Source organism: Protopterus annectens, chromosome 13.part0 (assembly GCF_019279795.1).
Source record: "Protopterus annectens isolate FY-2018-M chromosome 13.part0, PAN1.0, whole genome shotgun sequence".
Classification (NCBI taxonomy): Eukaryota; Metazoa; Chordata; order Ceratodontiformes; family Protopteridae; genus Protopterus; species Protopterus annectens.
The window spans coordinates 1,201,349,188-1,201,363,009 of record NC_056747.1 but is presented as its reverse complement, the minus strand read 5'-3'; the positions used below and the strand labels follow the sequence as shown (position 1 = coordinate 1,201,363,009).

General features: G+C 38.0%; 1 protein-coding gene across 1 annotated transcript in view; it reads left to right on the top strand.

The window, feature by feature from the left end:
* ACE (angiotensin I converting enzyme) overlaps nt 1-13,822 on the top strand; it is an 806,509-nt gene that overhangs the window by 341,891 nt on the left and 450,796 nt on the right. Inside the window, exon 5 of the mRNA XM_044055209.1 lies at nt 4,391-4,582. Within this exon, the coding sequence (XP_043911144.1) occupies nt 4,391-4,582 (192 nt within the window). The remainder of the gene's footprint in view (nt 1-4,390; nt 4,583-13,822) is intronic.

Here is a 13,822-nt window from a genome sequence, read left to right as displayed (position 1 = left end):
CACTTGTTTACATTTTTTCAGAAAAATGCTTCCATTTTGCTTTTCAGCATATCTGATGTATCATACTGGACATATAACCTTTTTTAACATTACTGCAATGTTTATAACACAATACTGTTTCCAGGGGATACAAAATGAGTTTTTCTCAAAATGCAGCATAAACCTTTCTGCAAACTATACATTTCAAATGTCACATCAAAAAGGGTTTATTGCTCAATAAAATCCCTAGATTTTTTCACTGAGAAGCCAAGTGAAACTATTACTTGACCCATCTATTATATCTATCATTTGCTTCACAATTTTTAAACGATAAATGAATGGCAGGGCATTTTTTCACAAATCTGTCTTCTGTTTTGTTTCCTACATTCACAACAGTTGTGGTGTATGTATTTACCATGCTCTGTTGAGATGATCATAGGTTCATAGGTTGTTGCTAGGCTAATGACCACTAGGGCCCTTACAAGCCTAGCCATGCACCTCAGACCATTTTGGTCACAAGTTTAAATTGGGGGCACGTTAGTAGGGAGGTAACTAAGGATTGGTGGGGGGGTGTTAGGATAATACTTTTCTTATTTACTGTCTGTGTCCATAGGGGACATGCGGACTAAACCAGGGGTAAATTTATGATTTCCCATCCAATTGTCAATGTTTTGTTTGAATAGAATCAGGGAAGAACTCTGTTTTATAGGATGGGGAGCCTATTCTATGGTGCAGGAACACATATCTGTTTCTCCAGCATGTTATGCTTATATCACAATATCACAATAGAAGATCAGATACTTGGATCTTCAGGGCCGGGTCTGAGGAAGCCCTGTAAGCCAGGCAAAGATCCACCTCTCAACAGCCTATAGGAGGCTGAATAAAGAGACAAAGCCTTTAGGTGATCAGTGTAGGATAAGGTTTTCATGCCCTGAATTCTGCTAATGAGAAATCTTTGTGGGCTTCCCAGCTGTTGTGTCTGATTAGATGCATGCCAAAGGGGGCATTGTATTCAATGATACGTCTCATAATGGCTGAGTAGAGTGGTTTTATAACTTCCTTGGACCTGGATGACATACTCTTACCTATACGATGGGTAACATAGAATGATTTTTTTATTAGCTTGGTTACGTGTTGGGTGAAGGCCAGATTACTGTCTACATTTATTTATTTTTATTTATTTAACATTTGTTTACGGGGAAAGTCTGACTTGGAACAAAGCCAATTTTCAGCGGAGGTCCAGGGAGAAACACTCTAAATGCATGTCTTTGTACCATGGGAGGAAACCGGAGCACCCAGAAGAAATCTACATGGATGCAGGAAGAACATGCAGACACCACACAGAAGGCACCATAGCCAAGAATCGAACCAGAGAACCTCTTGCTGTGAGGTGACAACTCAACCGCTGCACCACTGCACCATCTGTACACATGTTCCCAGATACCTTATTTATTGGGTTGACCCTTAGGAATTTATTATCGATGGAGTAATTAGCTTGGGTTGACAGTTTTCCCAAAAGGCATTATAATGTGTTTTTTTGGCGTTGAATTTTAGGCTATGGCTTTAGCACCAGTCATTTATCTGTACTGAACCCACTTGCAAGATGTTAGTGTCTTGGCAGGAACCAATAATAACTCCTAATTTACAGTCATCTGCAAACTTGATTATCCAGAGGCCTTGAATGTCAGCCTTGACTTACATGAAGTAGATGCCAAACAGGAGCAGACCCAACATAGAGCCCTGGGGTAAGCACTGTTGACCAATTTCTTGCTGGATGTGGTCTCACTAATCATGACTTCTTAGTTCCTGTCTGTGAGCCAGCTAGCAGTCCAGCAAGTTATGTATAGATTTATGCCTAGCTCAAAGAGCTTTTCAAAAATTCCTGAGTGGGGTATTGTATCAAATGCCTCGGACAGGTCAAGATAAGCAGTATGCACTATTTCACCTTTGTCTGTTGCCTTGGTGACCTTCACAAAGAAGTCTACCATGTTTAACACAGCCAAATTGGAATGAGTCCAGTGTCTGTAGGCTGCCGATGTCCTTGTGTATCATTTCCAGCTAAATCATTCCATGGCTTTGCATATTAGGCTTTTTAGACTGATGGGTCTCTAGTTCCCTGGGTCACTTAATGGTCTGCCCTTGTGGTGGAGAATGATTGGTGTGGTCCTCCATTCACTTGTAACACAGCCTGTTAAAAGGCTGTAGTTGAAAAGTACCTGAAGTTGTCCTGATAGGTCATGTTTTAAACTGTTCAGAAGGCAACTAGGGATGCTATTGGAACCCATGGAGGTGGTGATTTTGGCTTTAGAAGTGTTGCTAGCACCTAGTCCCTGCTGATAGCTGGAGGAAATACAGTGGAGGGGATTTCACCTGGTGGAGCTGAGGGGGAGTGTGAGGGTTGTAGTTTGAGCTGAATTTGCTATGTCACCCTGATCAATGTAGGTGGTAACGCTCACCACCAGTTCAGCACACTGCTGTGTGTTAGCCTTAAAGTTCAGGACATAGCTGAAGAAGGCTTTGTGATTGTCCTTAGCCTGTGAGCTTATTCTGACCTCAAAGTTGACCTTGTTGGACTTTAGTTCCTTGTTCAATTTTACAAGAGAACACTTGTCTTTATGGGAGTTGTTCTTCCTGATTTTGGCTATGAGTTTTCTTTTTTTATTGTATACTCAGTTTAAGTGATGATTCTACTATTGAGATTTGCTTTTAGTGTTTCTTTTGGGTTAATTCGGGTAAGTACGGTTGTCTCTCTGCAGCCATTCACATGTTTTATAGGGACTCTATAAAGAATGTGGCTTATGTAGCTGTAGTCTTGAGGTTGGAGAAAGCCTTGAATTTTGACAAACTGTCATTTAATAGGATGTAGTTTGCCTTTGGATAGTTCCTAACTGTTAATGGTTTAGCTGGATTCTGTAGGTTGATTTCTACTTTAAATGAGACAGTTTTGTGATCTGACCTCACTAGAGAAGACATGGCATGGGGGGGGGGATGCAACACTCTCCCGTGTCATTGCGTACCATATCCAGTATGTTTGATACTCTGATTGGGCCATGCAGTATCTGTTCCATGGTGTTTTTGTTAATAAAGTACAGGAAGCATTCTGCCTGTGAGCTTGAGGTAGTGTACATTGCCCAGTCCATAGAGTAGTATTTAAAGTCAACTATGAATAAAGCATCTGGTTGGATGGTGGGCACCTCTAGTAAGTTTAGGTAAGGTTTATATGGGTGGTGGGGGATTCAGAGGAGCAATTGTGCCAGTCAATATTAACGTCTCCTAACACCACAGTTTCATGGGGGTATGTGTTGGAAAGCCATTGGAGGAAGGCCTCTAGGGTATTTGCATTGTTGCCTGGGGAACAGAAGGTGATCTGCAGCTAACCATGATATGGTAGGGACCTTATCTATGGTGACTTATATGTGGATGATCTCCATGGTATCATTCTGTTTAACCAGTCTGGAGGTTTTGTTGCTTTCTTCTTTTGTATTAGCTTCCACTGTACTTTTAAAGCATAACTGACCTCTGCCACAACACTGCTTCACTCAGTAGTCTCACTGCCCACTTTATTACTACCCTTGTTTACCTCTGGAGCAAGCAATGTAACATCTGTACTTGCATTGCTGACAAAACATTTGTCTACAGTCTTCAACCAGGACAAAGCAACTTCATCAGCTGGTTCTGATTCATCAATCCGCTGTTGCGGTACCTCATTCTCTAATCCATCTTCATGTAATACTATTATTTTAGACTGTGGAACATCCTCGGCAACAGTATTTATAATCCCCACCTGCACTTGTAAGCCAGAAACAATGTTCCTCTCTCCCCATTCATCAGCAAATACTTCTTCTACTCTATGGTTCCTTGTTCTTCTGTTCCAGCCCTCTACCCCCATCTACAATAAAAGAGTAGAGAAAGTTCCATGGTACCCTGGCCAAATGTCCCTAGTATGAATACCACCATGCGATTCCCCCGAAAAGCAGCCAATGGACTAGTGGAATTAACCTGGTTAACAAAGTATGAATAAATAATTCACCAAATGCATCTTGGCCCGAAAGCCTAAAGGGAAAATGAACTGATATCCTGAGTATTAGCTTCCAACTTCCTTACTCAGACTAGGACTACATATTAACCCCTTAAAGATTTGAATCTGCCAGCTAACATGACAGGCCCCTTTCTCACCACTTTCTCTATGAACCAGTGACTTTGAGTGCACCTTACCCATGGTAACTGTTTTTAAACAAATTGCTGTTTACATACATGTACTCATACACATGCATACAGGTAAACACACACACACACACACATGCTCACTTTGTTTCTCTTCTTTGCTTTTTGTAGTTTTACACTGTGACTGTGCTATTTTAGATCTTTGACAGCAAATTTCCATTTTTAATAACAGATTCTCTTTTATTAGGGTACAAAGATACAGGAGATTACTGGCGTTCCTGGTATAGCTCACCCACCTTTGAAGAAGACCTGGAAGCAATTTACAAACAGGTTGAGCCCCTGTACCTAAATCTGCATGCCTTTGTTCGCAGGAAGTTGTATGAACGTTATGGTGCCAAATACATAAACCTGAAAGGCCCAATACCAGCTCATTTACTTGGTAAGAAACTTTCTGTTTGGACAAAGACTGGACTGAGCCAATTTATTGTCATTGTTACAAGTTATTTAACACAGTGTGTAGTATTTTCATAAAACTTTTTTCTAAAAACTGGTCATTCATTTTGACTGCATATAGGCTATGTTTTGCCAGTCTTATACCACATAAAGCTAGATTCATAAATTAATTTTTATGTTGGGGCAGTACAAGAGCATCAAATATTCCATCTCTAAACACATAAATTTAATTAAAATGGTGCAAGTGAGAGCCAGGAAAGAAAATAAATGTGTTCAGGGTACTAAATGTTTGTTTAAATACATACACCCACAGAGCCCTTCATTTGTTCGAACTTTCAAATGTTCAAAAGTCATATGGCCAACACCATATGAGCAAACATTTGAAAGGCTGACAACTGATAGCAGAGATCCCACTACAGTGCGGGACTGGGAGATTCCCCTTTCCTGCACTGAAGTGCGATCTCGGAGTGAGAATGTTTAAAAGTAGCAAGGGGTGTGGGGGTGCAGGGGGACTTGCCCCCCTGCATAACACAGTTTTACTGCATTTACAGGTAGGCAAATGGTGCTATTTCAGGATGTCGGTCTTTCGGAATGTCGATCGTATGGTGTCGGCCATATGAAAGTCAACATTCTGAATGGTCGACATTCTGAAGTAGACCCATATATATATATATATATATATATATATATATATATATATATATATATATATATATGTACTTACTATATTACTTAAATAAAGGCTTCTAATGTAACGATGTAGGATGCATACTTCATCTTTAATTCTCTGTTTAGAATACATACCATAGGTAAAAATGGTAGCTCTGGGGGAATATGATAGCATCACATAAGTTTGACAAATCACTCAGTAACACTATGTATATTGTTCTTTTGCTTTTTGTTTGCAGTCAAATAAGCTTATTCATTTAATATTCTCCTTCTGCTTTGAGCCTTATCCCTCATACAATGATACTGAAATGTTAATTCTTTTAAGTACACAATACTTTCAGATTTGTTTGGGCCTCCAGTGAAAAAGGTTTGGGCCTCACCATTTCAGAAGTGCTGATTCATAAACTGCATGTTGTACAGCTCTCTATCTAATACATTCTAATATTACAATGAGCCAGACTGTCTTCCTCCCCTTAGGATGGATAAATCAGTTCAACCACTCACTACTAGCCACTTTTATCATCTTCTCCAGCAACCAGGTCACTACTTAATCCCAGGTCACCGTGGTCTTAGTCAGGGCTCTTTCCCTCTGGGCCACAGAACTAGTAACAGCAATAGTAATTCCCTTTCAGTACAAAATAAAATTGCCCAAAATAATGTGCTGTTAATTCATTAGCCTCACCCAGTGAGTTGACTGTTTTGACTTTGTATCATTCATAGTCAAAATTATTGTATAAGTTATGGGGGCTGAGTTTTGGAAGCCATCCAGTTAATTTTATAGTGTGTCCACATTTTTCCACAATATCATAATTTAAGAAGTAGGTTAGATTCATTCCCAGAAGTTCAGGAAGTGCAGTTAGCTGATTGAGTTACTCATCTGTTCTATAATGTTTTTGGAGTCCACAATGTGTTCAATAAAAATGTTAGTGTGCGTTTGTGTATCTGGGGCAGCCTAGAATGGGTTGGCACCATGTTCAAGATTAGTTTCACTTACTTCCCCAAATGGGGACTAAGATAAGTTGTAACTCCTTCAGGAAACTAAAACCGATTAAACAAGTGATTGATAAATACAAGAATGAATGAATGAATTAATTAATTAAATTTAGCGTTAACCCTACACTATACAATTTATCCCAAATTAAAGGCAATCTTTGCTTTAAACTAAAATTGACTAGATGGGGGGGGGGTCACATCAGCTTTAGATTTCAGCAATTAAGCTGCATTTTCTACAATGTTTATACTTGTCTGTATAATATTTTAGTACTACTACAGTGAGATATGACAATGCAGTCAGTGGCTGATGCACTTTAATGTGATATTATAACTCTTGGTATTTCCCCAGTATACTTCCTGGTGATATTTAAACATTATAACATTTGTTATATTCCAGATGACCTGTCTATGCTGCTGCTCCTGCCTTCATTGAATGATTTGTCTAGGTTAAAGTGGTAACACAAAGTATTTCAGAAATCTCTATTAGTTTCATTAATGCAAAATGTACCTTCGAATTAGTGTTCTAAATTTGCACAGTGTAAAGCCTGCTCATTTCAATGCTGTCCTGATATTTTCTTGTTACAATTGACTTAGTTGGCAATAGTATAGTGAGTGTTGTATTGTTAAAGCATATTCATTTCTTTGTTTAGCAAATTTAAATTATATGGTTCACTCTCACTGCTGCTGAAAATAGTCTTTTGGTGTTGCATTTTCAGAAACTCCAAAGGCAATTTACTGGAGTGTTATGGGTGGTCAGCACTCACTGTGTATCTATACATTCGTCTGACACTATTTTATTTCTGTACTGTAATGCTGACTGGGTATATTCTAAGTATGATGGCAAGCTCTGGAATGCCATCTCATTACAGGTTAGACAAGGAAACAATCTGAAAGCCTTCAACCTGGAAGTAAAACAGCACCTCCATAGCTTATGGTTATGCTCTTGTTCTATACCAGGCAAAATATATAAAATGTCAGCCATTTAATTATTTCCTACAGTTTTGGTTATTTAATCCTATACAAACATTTATTCTGTTTTCCCTATCTTTTGTTTCATCGTGTTTTACTTAATCGAACTCCTGTATACTAACCAGAATCTATTTCTCCTTATAAATCCTGCTCCCACTCACAGAAACCATTTTCTCATATATCACTCTTTTTCTAATCTAAGTTTCAACTCAAAGATGAAATGAAAAATTCTACATATGCTTTATTTAGTGGACTGTCTTAGTCCACACAATTACTTCCCTGATTGTTCTAAATATAAAACTATTGTACTATTCCACATATTGTTTATCACATATTCAATTATGTGTTCTATTTACACTATCATCAACAAAGTGTGAAATGCCTATTGTAATTCTTTTAGTTTTCCTGTGGATTCAACGGTCATTTGCAATTCTTGTAAAATTTATGGAGCTTTTCTCCTTTGGCCTCTACTGAAAAGAAGGTTTTCCCAGTCAGAATTTCCAAGTAAACAAACAGAAATAAATAGTGATAATGTATTTTTTGTATGTATAAAGCCAAAAACAAAAAGCACAGGAGCAGACCAGGGCGGACCAAATATATCCACATATACGAAAGTCACCAGCAACAGTTCCAAAATTCCAGATACCAACTCAAAAAGTGTATCACATCCAAATTGTTCATTGTAAAATGAATAGGTAAGCGCTTTCACCCAATTGGGCTTCCTCAGACCATAATACATTTGTAATCAAACAGCATTCAATATATACTCTCTCGATTCATTAATTATGACATAATTTCCTTTTAGATAAATTCAAAACACATATCCATGTTATAAAACAGTATATACTTGTCAAAGTAATATAAAATAAGATTTAGAAACTAAATGCTTGCTAAATTTAAGCATAAATCCAACCTAATCCTTCTAAACCAGAGCTATATATATCAGAAACTATATAACAAATATATTAAACAAGGAAGACCATTAAAACATTGTACTAAGTAAAATAATACTATAACAGTCGGCAAATACAAATTAAAAAAAATATTTAAAAACATATTAATAATACTGAAATTTAAGTATATTAATATTAATTACACCTATAAAAAATATTTATCTAATCTTTAACTTTCTATTTTTTAAAACTGGCTGAATAGGAATTTTGTCATTTAAGCCAGGTTTTTGGTTCGCCCTTAACCTAATGATCCACTTGAGCTCAGTTCTTTCAGTGTAATTCCTTACATCCCCACCTCTTAGACTTGGTATACTGACTTGTAATACCTGAAACCTAAATGTATGTTGGTCGGTGGTGTCCGGGACATGTTTGGATAGGGCATTTTTAGTTGATTTTATACGTATGTTATATAAATGTTCCCTGATCCTCTCTCGTAACTGCCTGTCCATTTTGCCAACATAGAATGCGGTACATACTGTGCATCTAGCTAAATATAGGACATGTTCAGATTGGCAAGTAGCTTTTACATTGAACCTAAAACATTTAGACGTGACTAGATGTATAAAATAGGTGTCACTTATCAAAAACTCACAGAAGTTACAGCTGTTACATGGTAACGTACCCCCCACTGAATGGTCCTCAGGGCTCCTAATATAATCCTTGGGGTAGCACAACAATCTTTGTAGGTTCATCCTGTTTCTGTACACAAAATATGGTCCGTCTCCTACTAACTCCATCAACTGTGGATCCACCGTCAGGACCCCCCAACTTTTGTAAAAGACTTCCCTAACTCTGTTAATATCCTGTATGTAGCATAAGGACAGCTTAACTATTGAGTTCCATGGACTCAAGTGTCCATTATCATGTTCAAGTGAACTTTCAACCCCACTCCTATCTGCAAAATAAGGGTATGCTCTATTTTCCCTTAATAGATTGACCCCCTCAATGCCTGTAGTCACTTCAGCCAAATCATAGGATCTATGTGCTAGTCTATCCTTTAAATTGAATAGTTCATGCTCAAATCCCTCATCAGTAGGGTTCAGTCGTGATGCACGCATGGCCTGCCCCCTCACTATGTTCTTAAATACAAATCAAGGGTGCATACTGTCTCTATGTAAAAGAGAGTTCTTGTAACAGGATTTCCTGTATACACCTGTATTAAGTAGCCCACTCGCTAACCTTTCAATATAAACATCCAGATAGGCAATCCAATTATCAAATTTTTCTATTGTAAAACTTAGGAACTGTGTTAAGGAATTAATTTCTTCAAAAAAGTGTTGCAATTCCATATCTGTTCCTGTCCATAAAAGGAACAGATCATCTACAATACAAGTATAAAAAAAGTACATGTCACTTAAAGCTGGTTAAAGGGAATAACTTCTCCTTCTCCCAGTCTGCCATCACCAGGTTGGCATAGCTATTGGCACAAGAAGTGCCCATAGCTACGCCATCCTTCTGGATATAAGCAACATCACTGAACAAAAAGATATTATTTTCTAAGATGACCTCCAATAATGCACATATTAAGTCATTCTGAATTGTAGTATAATTGGTATTACCCCTTAGACATCTATATATACTCTCTATCCCCTCATGGTTAGGTATAACAGTAATTAACGATTGTACATCTAATGTTACAAGCTTATAGTGAAGGTCCCTCTGTATTGTGGTCATTTTACTATATAGAATAAGTAAAAACTGTTTTGTATCTTTCAATATATGTGGGAACTTCTCTAATACAGGTCTTAAGTGTTTCTCTAAATATAACGACAGTGGTTCAGTGACCCACCCTCTTCCTGCCACAATAGGTCTCATGGGAGGGTTCACAGGATTCTTGTGGACCTATAACAGGGATTAATGGGTTAACAACTAGACAAAAATTGAAATAAATCTAAATCAATCACAGTGCTTCTAAGCAGATCTTCCAACATATGAAAAAATTTTCCTAACTCGTACCTCTATTTCATCCAGTATGCACCCTAGATTTGTATTTAAGAACATAATGAGGGGGCAGACCATACGTGCATCACGACTGAACCCAACTGATGAGGTATTCAAGCGTGAACTATTCAATTTAAAGGACAGACTAGTGCATAGATCCTATGATTTGGCTGAAGTGACTACAGGCATTGAGGGGGTCAATCTATTAAGGGAAAATACAGCATACCCTTATTTTGCAGATAGGAGTGGGGTTGAAAGTACTCTTGAACATGATAATGGACACTTGAGTCCATGGAACTCAATATTTAAGCTGTCCTTATGCTACACACAGGATATTAACAGAGTTAGGGAAGTCTTTTACAAAACTTGGGGGGTCCTGATGGTGGATCCACAGTTGAGGGAGGTAGTAGGAGACAGATCATATTTTGTGTACAGAAACAGAATGAACCTACAAAGATTGTTGTGCTACCCCAAGGATTATATTAGGAGCCCTGAGGACCATTCAATGGTGGGTACATTACCATGTAACAGCTGTAACTTCTGTGAGTTTTTGATAAGTGACACCTATTTTATACATCCAGTCACATCTAAATGTTTTAGGTTCAATGTAAAAGCTACTTGCCAATCTGAACATGTCCTATATTTAGCTAGATGCACAGTATGTACCGCATTCTACATTGGCAAAACAGACAGGTGGTTAAGAGAGAGGATCAGAATCTACTAAAAATGCCCTATCCAAACATGTCCTGGACACCACCGACCAACATATATTTAGGTTTCAGGTATTACAAGTCAATATACCAAGTCTAAGAGGTGGGAATGTAAGGAATTAGACTGAAAGAAATGAGCTCAAGTGGATGATTAGGTTAAGGGAGGACCAAAAACCTGGCTTAACTGACAAAATTCCTATTAAGCCAGTTTTAAAAACTAGAAAGTTAAAGATTAGATAAATATTTTTATAGGTGTAATTAATATTAATATACTTAAATTTCAGTATAATTAATATCTTTTTAAATATTTTTTTTTAATTTGTATTTGCTGATTGTTATAGTATTATTTTAATTAATACAATGTTTAATGGTCTTCCTTGTTTAATATATTTGTTATATAGTTTCCACTATATATCCCTGGTTTAGAAGGGTTAGGTTGGATTTGTGCTTAAACTTAGCAAGTATTTAGTTTCTAAATCTTATTTTTTATTACTTTGACAAGTATATACTGTTTTATAACATGGATATGTGTTTTGAATTTATCTAAAAGGAAATGATGTCATAATTAATGAATCAAGGGAGTATATATTGAATGCTATTTGATTACAAATGTATTATGGTCTGAGGAAGCCCAATCAGGTGAAAGCGCATACCTATTCATTTTACAATAAACAGTTTGGATGTGATACTGTTGCTGGTGACTTTCGTATATGTGGACATATATGGTCCGCTCTGGTCTGCTCCTGTGCTTTTTGTTTTTGGCTTTATACATTTGCTGAAGTATAAGGAGCGTTTATTCCCTGGCTGCATTCATTCTTGTCTTATTATTTATATGTGTTGCAGCTTATTAAAGATGTGAATTAGATTAAAACACACCTTGTTATGCCTCCATAAAGTTTAAACCTTGAAACTTGACGTGTTAACCTGTCTGTGCAAATGATACAATTACCTTTTGTATTTTTTGACTATTGAGGGCAGAATTCAAAAATCTCATCCACACACCAAGAATGTTTATAGGCACTAAAGTATACAGACTGTGCAGAACATAATTCAAAGATGGAAGTGCATTTGATCCCGTTTTTCTCATCACACCCCTACATGGGGGACTGCAGTGCACTAAACCACAGTTTGGATGACTGGGGTGCACGAATGACCAGCAGTACTACATATCCTAAGGCAGTATGTACCTGACTGCGTACATCACAACATAGGAGATGATCATTGACATCCCACTGTTTTTCTCCATGAACTGAGAGACTTGGGGTACTGCATACCCTGCCTATTGTATAAGAATGTGCTTTGACTTGTAACAGAGGAAGACAGCATATGCAGCTGTTATGTCAAGTGCTGCACAAGCATCTGGTTCACAGAAAGACCATGAAGCTGCCTGTATAAGGGTAGGTATGAAATACTATGAAAGGAAAGATGTGACTAAAGTCTCTAAAGGTACAGCTGGAAGAAATCATGACGTGAAATGTATGAAAGAGAAACATGCAACAAATTCAATCAATTGCAACATCTCACACAGAGGGAATTACCTGTGCGATGCATATAAAGAGCAAAAAGATCTCTGTTGTCAAACAGGATTGTCAAGAAAGTAAGCAGAAAAGGTTTATGCATTGAAAAATATACCCAGTTGAAGACCAATGAAAATCACAAGATGAAGAATTTCTGAAGAATGTTAGGAATATGACTTTAAGGTATGACGACGCAAAGTGTTGCATATATATCAGAGCAGCCCTGGAATAGAACGGCATTGCCTTTAATATCTTTCTGCAACTTTCTGAGATTGGGATTGTGAAGTTCATTACTGCAGCCCCAACCTAAGTGACTCTGGACCCAAATGCAAAATATTCATCCTCACCACAAATACATTTCACTCCACTGTGAGCTCAGAAAACACAAATCAGACCATGTCCAACAATGCCTGAGTGCTGTGCTATATGTGATTCAGCTCTGAGAGACATGGCAGGCATTTGGACCTTGTGTCTAGGGGTCACTGGGCTGCAGGAACTGTCTCAAGATCTGCAAACAGTAAGGTGCTCATCATAAACGTCGCACCACAGGATAGAGTTATGATTTTGGCATGATGCAATTGCACACACAATGTTAATAAGATTCCTGTCCCCCATCATAAGATCCTGGCAGGCAGTGGTTGCCTGGATATCCAGACTACAATGGATGGCCGATGTCTGGATGCATAAAATATGACATATTGCACATTGATATATTCAATGAAAAAAACTGCAAACATATGCATTTGTTGTCCATACCAATAGATGTGCAGCAAACCTGCTCAGTCTCTTGTTTTCACAGATAGCCACGTGATCTTTAGTATCTCTACATGTAGCTTTCTTGGGATTGTACTTTTGCTCCTGCAGGAGCACAGTTAGACTGGTAGCTTCTAATGCCTCAATGATGGCCTTTTGATCCTTATTATCTTTACAGGTGGCTCCCTATTGACTCTGCCTAGCAGTACAGTAATATTGTTGACTCACTTTTTCTACCCCACATAAGATCTGCTGAAGTTGTCAGCTGTACCATGTGTATAGGTTCATAAGTTCATAGGTTCATAGGTGTTTACTAGGCTAATGACCACAAGGGCCTTTTTAAGCCTAGCCATGCATCCCAAATCTCTGACAACTTCTAGTACCCTTAATAAGCATAAGCAGGGGCTTGGGAGATGAAACATTTACAAGCAGGGGCCTGGAAAATGAACCATTTACAGGCTGCCTGTGTCCATTAAAGACACTGATGCCAAATCAGGGATCAATTTCCTGTTCCCCATCCAACTAAGTTACACTTGAATTGGGTTAGGGAGGAACTCTGCTTCACATGGATGGAGAGTCTATTCCAGAGAAGAGATAGTCTCTGGGATACACACCTGGCTTTCCAGCAGGTAAATTTATACCTCAGGTAAGGTTTAAGTCTTTAGAAATGGTAATTCTGGTGCTGTTTGTTTTGTGGATATATGAGAGGTGCATCAGGGTG